The sequence below is a fragment of the Chroicocephalus ridibundus genome, chromosome 1, assembly GCF_963924245.1.
Source record: "Chroicocephalus ridibundus chromosome 1, bChrRid1.1, whole genome shotgun sequence".
Classification (NCBI taxonomy): Eukaryota; Metazoa; Chordata; class Aves; order Charadriiformes; family Laridae; genus Chroicocephalus; species Chroicocephalus ridibundus.
The window spans coordinates 117,734,161-117,756,737 of NC_086284.1; the positions used below are offsets into that span (position 1 = coordinate 117,734,161).

Genomic DNA, 22,577 nt, shown 5'->3' on the forward strand with positions numbered 1-22,577 from the left:
TGATTTTACCATTCACAATGCTGCACAGAAACCTACCCAAGCAAAACACTAGAGCTCTTTACAGTCTGAAGGCAAGTCGGCATTTGGGCTTCTGCGCCTCCCTTCCTGACAAGTAAGAGACAGTCTGGAAGCAAGAGGGCTCATTTTAAAGACCAGCCTAGATTTGGGAGCAGAGGGCTGCGCAATTGCCTGAGGCTGTATTCATTTACATTTTTAGAAATGCATTTTAGAATGCGTTTTTTTCATACAATGCATAGGTACAAGTGTACAGATACGCATAAAAAAGGACACACGTTCTTATTGTAAACCTTCTCCACATGCTAGCTAAATTTAAAGAAGTACCTCTACCTCAAAAGGGACAATGTAGGAAAAACATATGGAATATAGTGATGTGCCCCAAATGTGTCTAATGCTAGTTTTTTTGAGAAACAGGTAGGTGGACAGGGAAAAAAAGAATTAGTTCCACAACTGAGAGCCCCCTCTGCAAAGCATGTCACACCACCAAGGTGCCTGCAGTTTTGAGGGACAGGGCAGGAAGGCGATGGAGGAAACCCACCAACAGTTAATAAGGGAGAGTGGATACAATGGATTATCCATTTTTTTCAGGTATGCTCTGCCTAAAAGTAGTTCCATTTCTCCTGAGCAGATAGAGGTGGAGAAGCGATGTCACACAATACAACAATAAAAAAGTAAAAATCAGGCAAGCAATTCCAATGGGAAAGAATAGGAGATGGTGTACTGCAACAAAACAGGAGTAATTGGAAGTGTTTAGCAGGAAACTATAACAACAGGGGATGAGATAAAGATACACAAAATAATGAGTGAACCATATCTAGCAGTGTACAGACACGTACAGAGATTTCTATTATAAGCTTTCAGTTATAACCTGAACGGTACCTACAAAAACGTGTTTTAAAAAGCACAAGGAAGAACTAGCCCATGCAATTCATTGCCAGAATGTATATGACTAAAGACAAGATTAAAAAAAAAAAAAAGACTAGAAATTTAAACGGGTCTTAGTACCTTCCTCCTGCCAGCAGGAGTTTTAAATCTGGAAGGGGCAGTCCAGAGGCCTCTGGACTGGCTTCACGCACACCCGCGCTGCAGGGGGCTGTACAGAAGCAGCCCCTCCTGCCAGGTCCAGAGCCGCCGGCTGTGGTGTTGCCCGCTCCGGGCTCCCTGGCACCACAGACCACCGGCCCCCTCAGTCTGGCAACGCCTATTAGCCTCACAGCTTCTGCAAGGGCAAAATTGGGTGAGCTTAACCAGCTATACTTTCAAGACATCAGAAATGACTAAGCAGGACTGGAGCTGAATCCTATTCAGCACCATTACCAGGCAGAGCTGAAATACAAGCCTTTGTTTCTAACTCCTGCTATCCGAGGAGCTCAAAGCACTTCACAGTTATTTAACTTAGACTTTGTGAAAGGCTTGTATGCTATTATCCCTAATTTTACCAGCTGGAAAATGGTGAGGGAGACAGACAGTGCCGTACCCAGGGACACGCAGGGTGCTGGCAGCATGATGCAGGATAGGACCTGATGCCTCCAGCCCCCCACTGCTCCGCATCATCAGAAACTGGGCAGTCTGGTTTGTCGGTGCAAGTCCCCAGGCTGTGCCCATAGGAACTGCCAGAGGTAAATATATTTATCCTTCCACATCCCTCCCTTGTTAACAGGCAAACGCTCCCTTTCCATCATTGCAGGTACAGAAAGAAGAAGCAGAGCAGCATAGGTCAAATTTCTTTCAAGGCTTCTACAGAGAGATTTAGGCATGTAAAGGAGGACAGTAAGAACAAAATACCCTGTGTCTAGCTGCAGAGGACCACCTAGGAGAAGGTATTTGATTTTTTTTTTTTTTTTAATGTCAGCTAAAGGGGAATTTGAAAGTGAAGGACATTTTACTCCTCTGGGGAGCTAATTACTGCAAAGCACAGCCCAAACAGGCAAAGATGAATGTAACTCACAAAGGAGGAATTTCAACACCACCAATCCTAGAACTCACTTCAGTTAACTGACAGCTTGGCCAAATAAAACATACACGTGCTTCACAGAGGTAGCAAAGCCGTCGAGATGGCCTCAGAGAGATTAGGACATCTCAGCTTAGAGTCTCCAAATTCTACCTTCATACGCCACAGCACAGCAATAGAGACAAACTCCTGCAACCTCTCTAAAGTAATAAGAAACATATGAAACACAAAAAATATGCCAGAAAAAAGAATTTGGGGATGTACAATAGGTCCTTGCTGTTCTCACCTGGTTGAGATCACCAATGTTATGCCCTTATTTAGCACTGACATCACCACTATATATCATTTCACACGTCTCCTTAAACACCCTCCCTTCAAACTGCTGCCTAACAGTGGTTTCTACTGCACAGCAGACAAGCCGTTCATCACAGGATCACAGGACAATTCAGGGTGGAAGGGACCTCAGGGGGTCTGTAGCGTGACTACAGGGTCAAGCAGGGTCAGCTCTGAGGTCAGACCAGGCTGCTCAGGGCTTGATCCTGTCAGGTCTTGAAACCCTCCGGAGACGGAGCCTGTGCAACCTCTCGTGGCAGTCTGAGCTGCTCTTGTTTCGATTTTCGCCTGTTGTTGCTCATCTGCAAAAAGCCTGGAGTCCCCAGGACGTGTACAGTGACAAACACTTTCCCCTGTCTCTCAGCAGAAGAAAAAGGCAGCATAGAAAGAAGAGCCCCAAAGACTTCTATCAAAACCAGTAGGTCCTTGTCTACAAGACTGTCATCTCTTTCTTCGACACCTCCTTCAAGCTAAGTCACCTTCAGCCCAGTTCATGGCTGGAATAAACTAGCAGCCACCAAGGTCCACGCACCCCACGTGAGCAGAAGCAACTGCTCTCACACTAAGTCCCCCCCAGGTTCCCGGGAGCAGATGGTGCTCCCCCAAACACAGCAAACCTGCAACATGACTTTCTCCCTCTGCTCTGCACGCAGACAGATCACGTATGGCAGCGTTTGATGAAGAAGAGGGGAAGCTGCTGGCAACAAGCAGCAGCAGCTGGTACATACTAATAAAAGTTCATTTTTTTCGTTTTTGCCTGCTATATGCCCATTAGCTCTCCACAGAGAAATTCTGGAGTTTTTTGATTTCAAGTTCAGCAGAAGAGACTTGCTTTCTTCTCTTGAACACTTGTCTGAGACACATGCAGCTCCTTCCTGTCCAGTGCCAAGTGTCCAGCCCGCATAAATCTTTCTTCTGCCTCCCAGGCCACCAAAGCCTCTCAGATACACCCTACACCTATCCTTCCCATCCCAGCCATGGGCTTGCAGCTGGCCACACAGTCACATGCCACAGTTCAAGGGTACAGAGGATCCCTACAAGGCACACTACCAAAGGCATGGTCAAAGTAGCCGTGGATTGAGTTCTGGTCTGCAGAGAGCTGCAGGCGACTCGGGAAGCTCAGCATTTGGAGATGAGACCCCACCAAGCACAGCCGCAGCCAGCACTGACCTCAGGCAGAGCGATAGCTGGCACTTCATCCCACCAGTGCCCTTGTCCACCACCACTGCCAAGCCTGGCACGATGCTGAAACTTCACCACAATGGAGTCGCCAGCCAAAAAAAAAACCCCCAAACCAAACCATACACAGCCCCTGGGAGCCACCACAGCCAGGCAGGACCCAGGGGAATGGGTCAGATATCAAGGCATGAGCCTACCCGGCAGGGTGAGACTAGAGAGAAACAGCAGAGAGCAGAAGCGTGGCTGGGCTGAGAGGGTGGACAGGGGAGCCACTGAATAGCACCTAGGTTGCATGAATCCTCTCTGTCCCCCTTTCCACCTACACCTGGCAGGAAGGAGACACCGGTGACTATCCCCACAGGCACCGCCAGCTCCACAACAGCTCATGCCCACTGCCAAGACAGCTGTGTCTGAGTACTGCTTGTTTCTCAAGTCTGAGCCAGAATTGCTCCTTCCCGCTCTGCGGTACCGTGGAGGTTGTGGTCTCTCCTCCCGTCCAAACCCCTTTCATTTTTTTGCTTTAACTCATTTAGGATTGATGCTGTACAGCTGCTTCCCACAAAATATAAAGTACAAGAGCTGCAACCTCCTCAAGTGCTTTGAAATCCTTTCTCCTGCTCTGTCACCACCTGTTTAAGAAAAACCTCAAAGCTTGATTTCTTCCCTCAAATCACTAACTCCGAAAAAGAGCTCAACGTTTTTGGGAGCAAAGATTAAAAAAAGCACTGAGATAAAAGTCTGAAGCTTCTGAAGAGGTTAGACCTGGGCCTGTTCACTGTTATCTAAGTAAGGGTACAGGCACACAAACAACTCGTTGCAGAGATATAGTGGAGTACAAATTTGCAGTGACTCACGCACTCTGAAGTAACTGCCATGTGCTCACTTCCACCCCACAGCAAAACACAAGTTTATTTACCCATCAGCACGAGCTGAGAGCACAAATCAGCATCTCAGATTGCACAGCACCCCTGGAGCTTTACCACCTGAATTACTGGACAGAAACCTCTTCTGCCCACACTTCCAGAGTTATTAAGACAAGGCATAATTCCAATGACAATCTGGAAAACACTGCTGTCCTGCCAGTGGTGGCTGTGGGACACTGCTTTTCTTCACCTGAAAATTCTTTGCTGTCCTTAACTTCTCCAAAAAGTGAAGGAGCAGCCCACGTACTTCCCACAGCCAGCAACAAGCAGGCCAGGACCCTGATACAATTGCCGGTCAGGTGTGCGTGGTCCCCAGGTCCCCCATTTAATCAATCTAGTTTTGTAGCTCCCCTCTTCGGTATGCCCAAGTGTCTTCCCAATTCAACCACAAAGCCAAAATTTCCATCAGTTCCTTAGGAACCCTGTGGGGTGAGTTTCCAAAAGCAGCCAAGTCTTCAGCCACTACTGGAAGAATTCCCTTCAAGTCTAGCATTTGGGCTCTCTCTTTAGTAAACTTAGAGAAAGATGCATTTAATTTAAGCAAAGATGGGTTGCTCTCCAGATTTGTCCTTCTCTGTCCTCTGATAGCAGATATTGCCTCAACATCTATCTTAGGCAACGTGCCTGGTGTTAGATGAGTGGGAGGCCACTCATGCGATCTTCTAAAAATTCTTCCCCCCCAGCCCCTGAGTAAGAGAGCGTGAACTAGCCTCAGCAATTTCATGTCAGCCTCAGGGAACTGAACTCTGAAGGCAAACAACGGAGTTGCAGACTTTGTACGTGGGATAGTCCTTTCTCATAAATCAATCACAAGGCTACGGTTCCACAACATCCTGAAGAGCTGCACCCATATATTTTTTTTGCCACCTCCCTCAGCCCCTGCAGCTCAGTCTGAGATGTCCTAAATTCTTCCTCCTAACACATCTCACAGCCCAGGTATAATTTCTTCTTTCCAATGATATAGCTCAGAAGGGCATGAGAAGAGAGGTAGCAAGACACGAAAGACTTATTTTTGAAGCAACTAATGTAAACTGAAGACTGGTGAAAAGGGTTAAGCCTTCATACACATTTCTCCAGAGCAGAAGGCCCCTGAACCACATTACTGGCTTCATTCCTAGCTTCAGGGAGATTAGCACTTGCATTGCATGCCTAAATTCAGATAAGAGTCCCACAAAGTACCTGGGGAGCACTTTTTACTTCAGGCCATCAAAGATTTTAAGTCCTCAGAGTGGTACTAGATCCTGGCCAAGATCTCAATGAACGAAAAAGAACCTCAAGTGGAGGTACCAAAAATGGCAGAGGGACAACCAACAATGCTTGCTCTTCGTGAGGTGGACAGAAGTGCACTTTCAAGTCTCACTGGCACATCTCTGAAGTTGACAAGACTATTTTTTAGCAGCTGCAGAGCTCTAGATACATAGCCCTCAACGCTGCTCAGATGGCAGGAGCAAAGACACATCCTAGCTGCTCTTCTGCAAGCTGAGATGTCCTGGTGCAACCAGCAGCCCCATGTGCTGCTGCACCAGCGTCCCATCCAGCTCGCCCATCACAGGGCTGTACTGCCCAGGTGAAAAAGGGAGAAACTTTTACTTCAGCTCTTCCCTCAAACCATGGGACACAACTCCTCAAAGGTCCCAGAGCAGCAAGTCTCAAATCAACACTGCTTCAAAGCCATCCATTTCACACATAAACAGAGAGAATAGAGATGCTAACAAACCTGTCTCCCTCCCGGCTTTGCTGCTGCCAAAAAAGAGCCATTCAATCTAATGAGTCAATTAAAAATTCATAACTAGATGAAAGAAAAAAAAAAGTTTTGTTCTGTTTCTGAGAAAATGAGAACAATAACTCTCATTTAGCTCTCGTGTACCCCTTCTTGTGTACTGTCTGCAGAAACAATGCCAGCCTGAAAACCCATGACCTGTAGCTGAGAGCTAAAATGACAGAAAAAAAGAAAAGGCTGCATGCTCTGCCCAGCTCTGCAGAGAGGAGCCCGTTTCCTTCAGGGTCCAACGGGGCTGAAGTCAGCCCTGGTTCATGTGAACGGGACCCAGAGGGGAGGCCCTCCATAAGGGCCAGCTGTCTATAGGTCATCTCAGGGGGCACTCTGGAAAATACAATTTCTGTCAGAGTTCGGTTAAACCACAGAAAACACCTATGCAGATATACACATTCAAAATGCAAGTGACCCTAAGTCACTTCTGAAGTGTATTTTCAGAAATGAATTAAGCTAAACCAAATTAGGGCCCCAAATTCTGAGCACAAGCATCCATGAAGCAGAATAAAGCGATTTAACTAATCCACTAAAAGTTACCTTAGATCAATTTTCTTGAGCATCCCGGACACAGGTAAGCCCCAAAGACAATGTCCTCAAAGCACTATTCACGGGTGTCTATGGAGTTTCAAATCTTACGTGCCTTGTACCAGTGGCAAGGGGTGGGACAGAGAAAAAGCATCTCACCTAGCAAGCCCACTGAAGAAGCTGCTGAGCTAGTTAAAACCTGGAGGGCAATGGCTCCCCAGCCCCCAGGGAGAGCAGCAGAGGAGCTCCCCACTGCCCAGCCATCACCCACATCCCCATCCCACACTGTGCCCTACGCCAGTGGCTAAGGCAGGTACTCCCCACTTGCTCTAACAGCTCTCCTGTAAGGACCCAAGGTTTCCACTTTGTGCTGGTTTCCACTGGGTGCAGCTCCTTGGCAGAGGAACCCAGTTGCAAACCCAGACTGCTGCAACCCCACCCTGCCCCCAGGCACTTTTTTTTCACCGTTGGTTTTCAACGGGTTTCACTCCCTGAAGTGACTTTACAGTGGCAGCGCTGACTCAGACTTATTTAAACTAAAGGGGGAACTGCAAACCTGGACACCTAAAGCAAATCACAGAACTACAAAACCAAAAAAATTTAGAAAAGAGTATTCAGACGTCTACTTCCCAAATTCTTGTGGACATCAGATAGGAAAGCTCGCATCTAAGTAAACATCTGTACCCAGGCCATGGGGCTTTGCGTGGGAGAGCAGCTGGGCAGGCACCCTGGAAGGAAAGGAGCCACCATGCACACAAGCGGGAGACAAGGAGCACAGCCCGAAGGAGGGCTATTGTGATTTAAACTCACACCTCCACTCCTTTCACAATGGGTTTCCTGTGTCAACACTGCCTGAGCTGCCAACACCCTGACGGGCTAGCACTTCTGGATAATGCCAAAGTGGTTTCCAAACCGGAGACCTGCAGGCTCACAGGCATCTCCGAAGGGAATAAGGAAAGCAAGCCTGCTGTCTGTGGGCTTCAATTTGCTAAAGGGCTGTCTCTGCTGCAGAGGAGCTCTTTTAGGAGTCCTTTCAGCCAAAGAGTTTGATGGAAGCTATTTGACCACTATTAGCAGAGTTACAGACTTCAAACCCAACCGCATTTTGAGATACAGAACGCAAGCTGAAGCTTGAAAAGGTCAAATCAGCTAGTCAGAGAGGTGCTGTGGAAATACTCCAGATTTTAAAGAACATGTTTTTGATTTTTCTAACACAGACAAAAAAATACACAACCCAAACCAACTTCCCCACATTCATCTACGGACAGCTCAATTTGACTGGTGTGCTGGTTTCAGGACGCATTCAGCACTGCCCTCTGTACAGAGCCTGAAGACAACCGTCTCTCCCGTTCCCTTTATGTGCTGTTCATTATCACTCCTCTCTTCCCCGTTCCGCTATTTCACCACCTTTGGCACACAGCTCTCTCCTCTGCAGCTTGTGCCATCTGGAGCAGCCTCCCCTATCCCTCTCTCCCTACGTAAATCAGTTCTACATCCCTCTTGCTTTCAGCCACAGCTTCACACGTTCCTCTCTCCGGCTACACTGCCTGGTTTCTCTTCTTTATAAGGGTCTTATTACTAGAGAAAGCTCGATTTCTCCTTCGTCTCTATACCGTGATTTCCTGCAATTCACACCACCATGCTGCTTGCTTTCTGCTCCTGTTTTCCTCACTGGTGTTTTTTGTCATGCCTTATGTGGACTACATTGCACATGGTGGGGTTCATGGGTTTCTGCCACACGCTGGCTGGGAGATGCCCCATTGCCCCCAGCTATGCCGTTAGCAGGACAGCTTACCCACGAGGTTCATCTTGGCGCTGTAACTTCCAAAGTACGTCTTGTCGGTGTTGGGTGTGTGGCACTCGTACTCCCCAGCATCCCGGTCCTGCAGCTCGGTGATGTGCAGCAGGACGGCGTCCCCCTGCACCCGCTCCACGTAGATCCCCCGGCTGCGCACACGCTGGGTGTAGATGGCGTAGGGGAAGGAGGGGTCGACGGTGCTGACGATCTGCACCTCCCGCTCGGGGGCCGAGGGCAGGTAGATGGACCACTGGAAGTTCTGCTCCACTGGGTCCTGGTAGCCGCTCACCTTGCACCACAGCGTGACATGGGAGCCCTCCGTGCGGTAGAGGGGCCCTTCCTGCACCGCCACTTGCCGCTGGGCCAAGGCCATGCCTGTGGGAAGAGAGGAGCCCAACGTTACTTCTTGGCAGGCAGCCGCCGTGTGTCCCCCGAGATGTACCAGTCCTAACCCTTCCATGGCCAGGCTCGGCAAGGCAAGCCCTTGCACCCCATTGTACAACAGGCACGCTGGGCTCTGGCACAGCACCCCCCCAGCCACGCTGAAGCTTTCTTGCTGACCCAAGTGAAGTGTTTTTTAGAACGCCCCATGAAAAAAAAAAGTGGTGTTGAGATAACATAAAAGCTTTCTTTGGTAGTGATAAGAATCCGGGCACTAAAAGGTACTGCACCGCATGGCAACAAACCAGAAACTCAAGGTGACAGGGCTTTGTTTTCAGTACTACTCTTATTTTCCAAACCCAGTATCCTGTAAACCCAGGCATGGGTTGCTAACAGAGGGCACTAGGAGGTGGCACGCAGCTGCTCTGCAGCACCCCGGTACCGCTGGTGGGACTTCCCAGTTAGGCAGCAACTCCCTCTTCTCCTGGCACAGCCCAACCTGGACCGTCTTCCACCAGGAGAGGGGCCCACGTGCAAGCCAGGAGGCTACGGTCCCTCGCCTTTCATCTCCAGGCCACCCAACAGCAACGGCACAAGCACTTGACCTCCATCAGCAAACCCACCGGAGCCTTTGGCTGGTACAAAATCCTATTCTTTTTCCTTCCCAAACCCAGCACGCTTTCTCCAGTCTCTCTGTTACGCTTGTAAAAGCATATGGGGAAATACCACGTTTCCGGCACTGTCTTCCCGAGTCTATTTGAAAGGAGTATATTTAGTACATAACAAAAACAATTAAAGTTAATGGAGGGAGTGGGCATATTACACTAAGACTTACCGCCCCTGGCTGCTGGAAATCGAGACCCAGTACTGTGCATTGTACACACGCAAACTCTTGCGGCACGGAACAAAGACAATCCCGCAGCACGGCGACTGCGATCTGCTGTATTTTTACACAGATTATGGATGGCTGGCCCTTGGGCTCATGGCACATTACCAGCACAGCCCTCCAGGGGCCAGATAAATTACAGCAATCTATCTTGTTTGTTGCTACATCAAAGGCTGGAGGTCTGGAGACCACGGTGGGTGTTCATCGGTTATTGAGTTACCAGCAGCATGCGCACATGGCGAGGCCAATCACCCTGGCTCCTGTGACTGCTTGCTTGCCATCATAAAACAGCAATAAGCCGATTTAAAGCGAGTCCCGCATAATCACGTTTGCAAATTTCATCCTCTGTGTGCACATACACATTGGTGGTTTTTTCCCCACCCCCTCTCTAATTTTCAACAGCAATGCTCAAGTCCAGAGAGGAATTTAACCTTTCAAAATACTAGCAACGCGCAGGTGGAAGAGGTAGCCCGGCATCTGGGGATTACTGACTCAATCCTACCCTCTGGACATGGATGTCCAGAGACGAAGTTTTTTGCCACAGTCAGCCTGGACCAGTGCCAGGAGAGATGGTTTTTACCAGCTTAAAACAAATTGTGAAAAATGGGTTCAGCACATCCACCAGGCCATGCAGCTGAACAGATGGAGTGCAATTCAAACTATTAACTTGGGCTCAGCTCGCTGCTGCTCCAAATTATGTTTCTTTTTCCCTTTATGAAATAATGTGATTTAAGGGGAGGATGGGGAAAGCTGGCACTTTCAAAACAAATGGGGAGAGGAACAACAGAGGCAAACACTCCCCCACTGTTTGCTGTACCAATCTCTTCATCCTGGGGAAAGATACTGCTAGAGACAACTAACACATCTAAGGTGCAGACAGCCTCTTCTGTCACCCCGTAAAGGCCAAAGGACAAAGCAAATACTGCAGCCTTTGAAGTGAACTGTTTTTAAAGCAGCAGGAAGGGTAGGATCTTTATTGCGCACCTAAAGACAGCTCATAATACCATTTTTTTGTATGCACATCGTAGCCTTGCTACAGCACACAGATACCCTGCATGCAATGACAGAATTAAAATCGTACCACAAGGCAAACATGCAGCTGTAGGAATTAAAAATTGCACACAGAACACTCATGCAGATATCTTTCAGCTTAGCGCACAACCTTGTTTTGCAGGTTTTTAGTGCTGTGCTGGTTTGTGGTTTTGGTTTTTTTACATAACAATTATTTGAGGAGTTTTCCAACTATCCAGTTGAAAACCATCACTTTATCAGATGCACATATCAGCCCTTCCAAAGCTCGCTGGCAAGATCCCAACCTCGGTGACCCACGGTGCAGATCTCTGCACCCTGATGCACGCAGTCTTTTGGTAGATCTCAAATCCCACTGCCCTCATGGCCAGCGCCAATGTGGGCTTCCTTCTTCCGTTGCCAGGGGTTTTTGGGACCTTGCCTGTAACGCTACAACTTGGAGTCCTGCTCCAGGTCTGGAAGAGACCCAATTTCTACATTCCTCCTCTCCTATTCCCTCTTTCACCGGCTTGCTGCACCTTTGTGATCCAGCCAGAAGTGAGGGAGGTAAGAGCTGAAGAGCTCCTTGCTTCTCATTCTGGCTCCAGGAGCCCAAGCAGCTGAGGGACAGAAGAAGCCGGTGCAGAAAAAGCCCTGCCCAGCTCCAGCGTGGAAGGACGATAAAACAGTTGGGGTTCTGCTACAACTTGCAGCAAGCTGCCATTCAGCCTCTGAGAGGCAAGACACAAAGGCTCAGCAGAGGGTTGAACAGGGTGGATCTCCAGAGGGGCAGGGAGCAGCATATCCACAGTGCTCATCCCCCTGCCTGGCCACAAACTCCTGCTCAAACACAGATGGGCACAAATGCTTTTCAACACTTGAAAAAAACCCCACACGGCAAAAGCAGAGATACTTCTCCAATAAATCATTTTAACTGAGAAAGGGAAGGAGAAAAACAGCCAGCCTGAGACAGACATCCACCACTACAAATTTTCCCCTAAAAACAGTTAACTTTTCACATGGTTAAGGGTGTTTGGCAGTTTTCAAGCTCTGGGAATTGCTATATCCATGAACACGCAGTATCAAGAAAAGAACTGCATTTCTGAGCGAGCAAGTGCTCTGATTAACAAAAATAATGCGCCCGAGATCCCATTTTAAACTCTTATCTTTCCCTCTCGAAGTGAGAGAAGAGCTCACTGGAGGAGGAGCTGCGTGCTCCACACCTCCCCTAGGATGCCCAGGAGACAGTTATGGTGGCATTTGGCTGGTACTTCACTGGCACAGCTGGCTTTTAATTGCAAATCCAATATAATTTACTGACAATGCAAGAGCTGATATGGAGGAGGTAGGGAGCCAAGAGCTACTTTAAAATTAATAAGAAATGATAGGTTTGTGCATCTGTTTTTTTCCAAAAGGCAGCAAATCCCCCACGATAAGGAGGAAGCGTTCCCTGATCCTCATCCCCTACAGATGAGGGCTATTGTCACCAGCGTTTTGAGCTAAAAGCAAGGCAAACAACAGCCAGGCAGCTCTCGAGGCTTCCGCTGGCTTACCCATCTCCCAGCCCTGTTTGGGAGACAGGAGGTGCGTGGGGGAAAGAGGAGGCGGCAGCGGCAAGAGGGGATGGTGCAGCCAGTTGATCAGACTCAAGGTCATGCAGCAAGGGGACTGTGTGGGACCCCGGCACCAGCAGGTGCCCAGTCCCTGCACCTCCCCTACGCCAGCCTGCCCAGCAGGCTCCAGGGCCACGGCCAATGTCACATGAAAGAGCTCTGAAACACAGGTATAAGGTAAAGGAGAAACGTAACTTCAGATTCACTTGGCCATTCCCGTGTCCCTTGTCATAGCACAGCCAGGACTTCAACGACTCCAATCTACAGGCAAGAAAGAACATCGAGCATCCCTGCCAGCCAGGCATCTCACCCAGAAGTGCTGCAGCTCAGCTCCCGAGTACACTTTGTCTTTGCAAAATCTGCGCCTTCCCAGCAATGTCAGCTGACAATGGCAAGATCTGACCTTTTCACGGGAAGACATACAGAACTCAGAGCTCAGGTTTTCCAGACACGACTGGTCATTTCAGGTGCCTGATTTGAAAAACTTTGAAGATGCCCCACTTCAGAAGGTGGCAAACACTTACTCTTTGGCAAGGAGGTGGACCTTCAGGTCCCTTTCAGAAGAACAGGTGTGCAAAATTGCATCTGAGAACATTGATTCAAGGCTTATCGCAAGGGATAGGCGAGTATAATGAATGAAAGGATGGCTGTGCACACAGAAACTCTACCACAGCATTGACACACCAAAATAAATAAAAATTAGGGACAGAACGATGAGAAGTCTCTTGCACAAACACTCTCGCCATCTCTGAGAGCATGGGTTATGCCTGCACCACACCCAAAGGCACCGCAGCCAGTTGCATCAAGGTATCTTAGTATCAATAATCACTGCCAGCAGACCTTTAATCTAAAAGAGAAACTTGAGCTCTGAGAAGGAGTATTATCCTGGGTCTCTAATCATTAGAGAGCAATTAAAAAAAGTCTTTCTATTTTTCTATATCTTCCAGAAGCATAGGGCTGACAGTGCTGAACACCAAATGGATTACGTAGCTTGAGTGGATGTTTCTACCCCTGCAGCTTTACAGCAGTTTTCCTTCACTTAGAAGCTCTAAAGCAGTATTTGTCAATAACTGGTAATACTAATCCTAAATTTCCTTTAAAAATTACTTTATGCCTTTGACTACAGTTATTAGGCAGAAAACTTTTCCAAAGAGATCCCTTCTCCCCGTTCCTTGCATAAATACACAGTGCACATTTGTGGATTTTTGTCGTTGATATTGTTTGTTCAATTTACAGGTGCTCCTGAGAAAGTAAGAGAAGAGCAACAACAACGATAAACACTAGGGAATGGCTTCTACATAAGAAATAATGGAGCGGGCAAGGACTCCGGCCTGGAAAAAAAGATGACTTTAAGAGGAAAGGTCTATACCAATATGCATGCCACGGAGAGGATAGTCTAGAATTCACCATTTACCATCTCTTCCACTTTAAAAAAACAAGGTCTGTCAACCGAAACTGGTCAGATTCAGTTTTATAACAAGTGGGGCAGTTCTTGCAGCTCCACATAGCAGACCTGGGGACATCCTTGCTGAGGGAAGCTGTGGATATGGAAAGTTTACATAGGTCGAAATGTGGCTGGGACAAGTACTTGAAAGGGGACTACTAAATAGGTAGATCATATCAGGTTCAGGGGACTCCCAAAACAAGCTACAACTGCACAGCTGTCTGCCTACATCTTTTTGAGATGTGATACAGAGCTAGGTGGGAGGACCCTTAGTCTGAACCAGTACTGTTGTCCTCGTGCCCCTTCACCACCTGTGTCACTGCAGGCTATACTCTTCAGCCATACAGGTCACATCTGGTCTGCAGAATATACTTTGGCTATACTACAACAGAAGCTAAAAAAGGGACCAGTTTAGCTTTTTCCTCCAGAAGCATGTCTATCTCCGCTCTGAACATGGCCAACTGAACTGGTTCCCTCAAAGCACCCTCAGAATTAAAGCAGGAGCCTGTGCCCATGCGCAGGGAAGGGAAGGGGAGCGTGCATAAATCCTATTTGGCTATGACAAATCAGCATCTGCAGCAGACCACAGGACCTGGCAGAAAGTCCTCCGTAATGAAGACAATTCAAGCACAAGTGCTAAAGAGCAGTTATGCTCAAGCGCCCGCTTCCTAGCTTGAGAGATGCTCTGGGCACGCACAACCCCAAGAGCAGGTGCCAGCGCCAAGAGCATCACAGGCTGTGGCAACTGCTGCCCTCCCACAGATCTGGGGCTAGCTCAGGCAAGAGCAGCTCAGGAGACCAGGCTGGCCACCCGCCTGGCCCTCGCTCTCCAAGGGGCATGGCATGGTTTGAGACCAGGCAAGTGCCAGCAGACTCTTTCTCCAGCGCCTTCAGCCCTGGCCCAACGCCACAGGAGGCAGCAGGCATAGCTGCACCCCACTCCAACCCCAGGGCGAGGAAAGGATGCCGTGCCCACAACAAGGAAACAGCATCTTCATCCAGTCCAAGGGCACTGTTGGTTTATTAGCCGGCGTTGTTAATTTGTTGCTTGCCCCCTGCCTCCCATACGCTGGCAGCCCACCCCAAACAAGGATGGCAGCACTGCGGGGCGATGCCACAGCCTGCAGCTCACGGGCAGCAGGCCACAGGGAAGAGCTGGGCCGGCAGAAACAGCCTTCAGGCTGCAGCAGTTTGTGCGTTGGCCACTTTCACAAAGTAACAGGGCGCACACGGTTAATTGTAGCCCAGCAAGCAGGGCTCCCCTGCACCTTACTCATCCCCAGGGTTTCCATTCCCCTACCCCAAAACAGGAACGTCGTACCGTGCACAGGCCTTTGCTTCCAGTGGGTTGCTCAGGGACAGTTAACAACCTCCAAGCTCACATTCCATCTTAATTCAGATTAATTTTTCAGTCTCCCTTAGGCACGATGCTTCCCAGGGGACGGCCCTTTCTCTCTCCCTTCTGTCCCCTGGGGAGGACGCAGACGGCTCTTGCCAAGACCAGCCTCTTAGCCCTGCTGTGGAGTCCACAGAAAAAGCAGGGACTGATATCCATAAAACGGTGTTATGTTTCAAGAAGACTCTTCCAAACTCACCATTGTCAAGCCACCAAGAACACTTCCCCAAGCGGCTGTCTTATTTTTCGTCAGCTGAAGACTAATGTAATCTCTAAGGGAGACTCTGCCCCAACAGGCAACACGAAAACAGAGACAATCTTCTAGTAACACACACCTGCTATTCTGTGAAGTCTCCTGTTAACGCACACAAATAAAAATAAGGTTCAAGCTTAATTTTTGCATAAATGAGTCACAGCAGGGGCAATCTCTGTACACTGCAACCTGCTGCCAGATGGAAAAAAACAATGCTATCAGAAGAAAACATGTGGTATCTCCCCCCCCCCTTATTACTGTAAAGCCTCATTCTGGGAAAATACTGTATTTTGCTTGATGTATTTTTTGTCATGCCAAGAGAGTTCACTGTACCGAAAGGCTGGCTGGAGCCACCTGCAGAACAACTCTGTCCCTATCCTCCACCCTTTTGCTTTGATGTTTAAATCATGCTACCAAGGGTGCCTGATCCTCTATCCTCCTCCTCCACTCCTGCCACCATCCCACCACTCCCAGCACGCGGACCGTCCTTCCCAAACTGACTCAAAAAGCTATTCATTCCTCATTCAAATTCCTCCCACTGCTGAGCCAACTAAGGATGGCTAAGTAGGGAGGTCAGCCAGGAACAATTTATACAATAATTGGTATGGAAATATCACAATCAGTGGGGAAATATCAAAGCACGGGCAAACGAGACAGGAGCCGCCAATGAAGCTCTTTGTTCTTCCAACACAACTGCTTTTCACTCATCCCTGCTAGCTGCTCCGTCTCACAGCCGCTCACTTCCACAGCATATGTTTACTGTCTTTTAAGAAAAATGTTTTCAATAAATATGAAAGAGGTGACATTTCTTTTAATCACCATAGATTGTTCTGGCCTGTGACTAGCTTCCCAAGTTTTGACTGCAAAAGAGGTCTTGTACCTCTGCTATAATTATGCATCCAGTCAGACATCCAACCCCCTCGCCAAGATCAGAGCCATTTTTCATCTTTTGGTTCTTCTCAGATCTGGTCCTTATATTGACAGACGACTTCCTTACTTTCCCCAGTACAGCATTGGTATTCTACAGCTGCACAGTGTTAAATGTGATCTGCCCTTCTGATTTTTTCCTTTTTTTAAGCAAAGCTCATACTACATGGATGTCACATTCCTTTAACTGCTCCTTCTCTGTGTCTACAATTAGGCCAGTTAAAATAAGCTAGTTTTAACACCACCTCAGAATGGCATATTCTTGAGCCACAGATCATCTCTATTACTGCAACCTTTGAACTTCTAAAAAATGCTGGAAGGAGGAAGGAATAATTCATTATCCATGCTGGACACCGAGAAGACAAGCAACAATAGACTCAAACAGTAGAGATTCAGGTTGGACATGGGGCTACGTATATTTTTAACTTCCCAGCAGCAAGAAAAGTGAGGTACCAGAGAGACTGCTATGTGAGACTGAAGTCTTTTACACTACAGGTCCGTCTGACAGACATGTACCTTCTTCAGGAATACCACAGGTGGAGATGAACCAGCCCCGGGGGATGCACAACACAAGATCTCCCTGTTCTTACAGTCCTATCATTCTTGACCATCCCATTAAAATGTACATTTAAAGTTACCTGGCTGCACTAAAGTCTGAAACTACTCTTTAATCTAGTATAGCTTTGAAAAGTGACAGAGCCAAGCGTCCAGAAGCCAGGCAGCCACGCCTGTGGTCAGAGAAAAGTGCGATGCCCCATATTAACAAAAGGAAGGAGGACGGCAGGGCAGCCTTTCCACACACATGTCCCTGAGCTCAGCAGCTTGTGATGCTCAGCCTCCTTACTTCACACGGGCTTTGAAGAAGCTGGTGGACCAAGGTATACCCCACGTAAAAGGTGAACAACAATACATGCTGACGTACAAGGGAAAGACTGAGCTGACTGTCCTGCTGGTTCAGATTCGTAACGGCAAACAACCATTAGGGGCTCAAATATCCTTGTGCAAGACACCTATTGCTTATTATAGTTTGACTATTTTCCTTCAAAAATGCTGAGAAAGAGTCCCTTCTAATCTGCAGTCCTTGTACTCACCAAAGGAGATACCAGTTTTGACTAACCCCACAGAACAGCAGAGAGCTCCTGAAGCACTATAAGCTCTTTTCTGCACGTAAGGTAGAGCTCGTTCTGTGAATCTGTTTAATCAACTTATTTCTCTTCCTCCAAGGTCAGAACAGAACCTTCCGAGCCCTATTCCAACTCTCAGATCAGCATGTTCTTCATATACCATGCCATCATTACCCTTATCATTATGGGGAAAATACGCAAGCAGAAGCTCCCTGGCAGATTATACTTATATTGGGAATATGCAGGCAGGAAGTGTTGGTTTGCCCACGCACTACTTCTGACTTGCACTGCTCCGTGTGTCTTATCCGCAGGAGTTTCTTCTTTCCTACAGCCCACTGAAGACATGTCCCAGTGACTTATATCACTACTGCTGGTTCCAGGTCTGGTTAAGCACAATACACAGCAGCATTTACAGTGCCCTGCCGGAATGCCCAAGGCAATGCCTACTTTTATATTTTCCAATGAAATGCAGCGATGGCTTCATTACCGCCTTCCCAGCCTGAGCTTTGAAGCTGTAACCACAGGTACTCCACTGTAAGATTTAGTATAGACCTACACAAAAAGTGAAGTCTCCCAAGGTTCCTATGTGTGTTTTTTCTTCTATTCTTTTAGCTCTTAAAATACATGTAAGGACACACCATTTACCCTGGCGTCTCTAGTACTGCTCCCAGACCTCTAAAAGATTCAGCATTGTCGTGCTAGTACCAAAGCTATGAAGCGTCAACACACATTTCAGGTTGCTGAACTCTTAGCTGGTATGTGTTGCCAACCTATCAAGAGGGAGGGGGGTGGAAATGAAATTGTTCGAGCGACAAAGCTAGGCAGGAAATTTCTGACATAGTTCATTATGCCCTGCAGCCTCTGCATTTCTTTTTATTATCCTTCTTTAGTCTTCAGGTCCTACATGTTCAACAGCCAGGGTCACTCTTAGAATTGTCAAACATTATTCTCTGCACAATCACTCACTCTCAGACAATAAGAAACTTCATTCTGTTTCACAGTCGATAATGTTTTAATGTCACTTCTTTTTTCATTTTCCTGCATGGTCTGCAATCCCTCCCAATATTGAACAACTGAATGCTCCTATTATTGCTTTAATTTACTTCGTAACATCCCAGATGCTTAAAATACTCTCCGAGGAAAGAAGAGTGTGGAGTTCCAAATCTCACCTTGCCATTACCCTTGCCAAAAGGAAATAGCATTTACTACCCGGTCTTTCATTAAAGAAATTCCCTCTCTTTCATGAAGAGGTCTCTCAAAATACTTCTGATCCATGGAGAGCCTGGTGCCTTATCTTCCCTCAAACTTGTTTTTCCTGAAGAAAAGCAAAACAACTTGCTCTTTTCATTTGAAACAAATGGAGGGAGGGAGCACACACAGGTGCCTCCCTTGACCTCCAAAGAGAAACTCCAGTGTTTTGGCCAATCTTTCCATACTCCTGGAAGTTGCTTATTTGGCTTCCTTCCCCTCCCGTTGCTCTGAGTGACTCTAGGTTCTCCCGTACTTTGGTAAGGATGACGTTTAGGAGTTCAGCACCCTGACTTTCCCTAGGACCCTTACTTGTACACTTGTTCTTCTGGGCTAGGGCCAGAGCATCTCCTTTCCAAACTCCAAATCGGCCCCCTCAATTAGCCATTTATGAATTGTTCAACCCCAAATCGTTTGCTTTTTAAGAGGACAGGTTTAGATATGGACAGGTCTGAAGAACTGATGACTAACTGCACTGCTGCGCACCCCTCCCTCCCCAAGCACACTGCTCCTCCAGCACACCAGCTGTATCCCTAGGCACCGGCTCCCCACCTGCTCCCCACCTCCTTTTGAGCACACAGTTCTGTAGAATTGCCATTGCAAAAAGTTATGAAGTGTAATATCTGGAAATGAATGCAGCCACGAGCAATCTCTCCTGCTTCCTTCCAGCATGCTAAAGCAACATTTATGCCCCTCAGCCACGGCCGTTAGCACGTGAGAACATCCAATTTGCAAGGCAAAGAAAGCTGACATCTTGTACATCATCTTCAGCAGAAAAAATTTGCTGTTTACCTGAAAGCTAAGTTGTCCCCAAAGTCAAGTGTATTGGCTAAAAGCCTGCATTTCTCCAAAACAATTTTTCCACCCCACCATAAAGGATCACAAGAATACAAAGCGTGGCTGCACAACTACAGACAGATTCCATTTCCAACCCTCCCCCAGTTCTTCTGGTTTCTTCTCTGTTTACTAAGCACCAGCAAGACGCTGCCTCTCAAAACCTCTGTGATTCAGTTAGACACCGTCCCTGAAAAAGAGGCACAGATCCGGGGAGATTCTCCAGATACCTGCTGCCTCGGTGCTAATTAAGATGTCAGAACTCTTCATCTCCTTACACTGTAATTTATTAGTTTGACATGCTACAAAGACTATCAGCAGTTGTCACCAAATTACCAAGGCTCCCATTTCAAATGGGAGGACAGGTGCTTTCTGGTATTTGGAAAGGAGTAAAGAAAAAAAAATAAAAAAAAAAAGAAAGAAGGATGGAGAAGCATTTACTACTACTAGCATTTACTATTGCTTTCAGTCTGGGAGGGAGAAAGGTACAATCATTCCCCCTACACAGATTCATAACACAATACTATTACCAACAAGTGAAAAGGACAACTGGATGCAATTCTCCTCTCTGGGGAGGAACAACCCCATGCACCATGGGGGACTGACGAGCCGGGAAGCAAAACACTTTTTTTTTTTTTTTTTTTTTAAATAAACTCTGAAGCATGACAGAGCACTGGCACAGGTTGCCCAAAGAGGCTGTGGAGTCTCTATCCCTGGAGACATTCAAAAGCCATCTGGACATGATCCTGAGCAACCTGCTCCAGGTGACCCTGCTTGAGCAGGGCGCTTGGACCAGATGACTTCCAGAGGCCCCTTCTAACTTCAGCCATTCTGTGAAGGACGCTCCAACAGGATTGCACTCGCCGCTGCTGTATGCTCTTATATACCTTAGCTCAGCACCTACTCAGAGCAGCCTCACTGTGCCAGCTCCCCTACAGAAAAAAACAGCAGCAGAAAACACCCTTATCCCAGGAAATTCAGTTTAGAAATGTGGTTTCACAGTGTAGTTTAAGCTGATCTAGGGACCAGCTGCCATGGGGAAAAAAAAAAAAAAAAAAAAAGGCAGTCTTGCTTTCTCACTCGCTTTATTCCTAGCAACATACACACTCTCCCCGTGCTTGACTCCCATAGCGAGCTGTAAGAAAAATGATCCAAGAAAAGAGTTATTTGTTTTCACTAAGACAGCAAGAACATTTTTTTCTTTGGTGTTTGGGGACGGGAGCAAAGAACCCTTTTCATTAGTAGCCGGGATATTCCCCCAGCTCAGCCATGCTGTGGAACGGGACCTTCAGACAGGCAGCGGATGGGTCAAGTGCAGGAGGGAGCGAGGCAGCACGTGAGGGAGTACCATGGTCTCTCTCCACTGGAAGACCCTGATGATGGGTCTCTAACAGGCCTTGTGGCAAGGCACCAGGTGAAGCAGTGCTGCAGGTGCTTGCTGCAGGTTACTCTCAATCACACAGAATAAAAGGGCTCCAAGCCACCATTTTTAGCATACAACCCTAAGAGCAGGGGACTTAATGAAGCCAAGCTTCCTGTGCCTTCAGGAAGAAGGCTGTCTACGAGACTAATGATTCGACTGCAAGCTTCAGCTGGAGCTTCTCGTACAGCTGGCACAGTCATTTGGAGGGACTACTAGAGCCCTTGAAGAAAAAGGTCTCCTTCAGTCCCCCACACAGTTACCTACTCTTCACAAGACTTGCAGGAACTCGTTTATCTCCAACCTCTCTACTCCTGTCAAATTTGTGTGAAATTGGCCAAAGGGCTGCCAGGTTATCCAGGAGGGGCGGCAGACGAGGCAGCACAATCAGATAAGCCATCTTTCTCTGAGAACCCAGCCTGAGGAAACCCAACGAGAGGCAGAGGCTGGGAATCGAAAACCACACAGAGGGCAGAAGCACCAGAAAAGACACGGTAGAACAAGGCTAAAAAGGGCTCTTAAAGGGAAGACAAGCATCTTCTATTTGGCAGGGCAGAGAAGGAGGAACTAATTTGAGAGTTCAGGGGAAGGAGCAGGCAGGAAAAAAACCTGAACAAATTTCGGAGGCAGAGATGGACAGGAAGTGTTGCAGCTTACGGTTCTTTAGCAGAAAGACTCAGGTGCACGTCCATGCATATAAGTAAGTACCAGAGACAGAGGTCAAGATTTTAATTTGAACAGAAATATGAACTTGTAACATCAGCAGAGAGAGGCCAGTCCAATTTTTATTAGTGTATAAAATTACCAAGAGGCAGGGGCTGCAGGAAGAATTGAACAGTGTCACAGAATAAGCCCCTTATAACCACAAAAAAACCAGACCCTGAAGCTGGACAGGGTATACTCATGAGGACGTAAGAAAAGCTCTGTCAGACAGGCAGGAGAAGGTAAAGACAACAGGACTTGGAGGAAACCATTCCACAAAGAGACCAAAACTAGTTATCGCAAGGGCAACTGCGAAGCCAAGGAAGGTAACGCTGGATCACGACTGAGATATAGAGCAGTGGGGGCTATTAAGAAAACCCTTGCAAAGTAAATCACAGAGACAGACTAAACTGGCAGAGAGCTGGGAGGCAAGAGCTCCAGACAGAGCATCCCATGGGGCTTGCAGAGGACAGAGCAGCTGCTGAAGGAGGAGGGGATAAAGCGGCTTTGCATTGAGGGAGAGAGGCTATGAGTAGCAAAACAAACCACAGAGACAAGGGAAAAATGAGCTGGGACCCTTAAGGAATGCAAAAGGGTTAGAAAAATATGCTTTTGTGAAAAGCATGGAGAAGGAAAGGAGTGCAGGGCAAACCCTCAGGTAAAGGCAGGCCCTTATTTGTATGCCAGTCCTCTTTGTAAGGTCACTAAGGTTTGAGGAGCAAATCTGAAGGCAAAGAGGGGGCTATCGGGGGGGGGGGGGGGGGGCGGGAGGGAAGTATCATTAGCAGCATTCAGTAAAGCAGGAGAAGTTAAAGCATTTGTGAGAAACAAGGCAGAGGG

At 47.7% G+C, this 22,577-nt stretch overlaps 1 protein-coding gene across 2 annotated transcripts in view; it reads right to left on the minus strand.

Moving 5' to 3' along the window:
* Nucleotides 1-22,577, minus strand: part of IGSF3 (immunoglobulin superfamily member 3) — a 104,444-nt gene that overhangs the window by 65,986 nt on the left and 15,881 nt on the right. For both annotated transcript variants that reach the window (XM_063348299.1, XM_063348290.1), the window contains exon 2: nucleotides 8,499-8,876. In XM_063348299.1, the coding sequence (XP_063204369.1) occupies nucleotides 8,499-8,876 (378 nt within the window). The remainder of the gene's footprint in view (nucleotides 1-8,498; nucleotides 8,877-22,577) is intronic.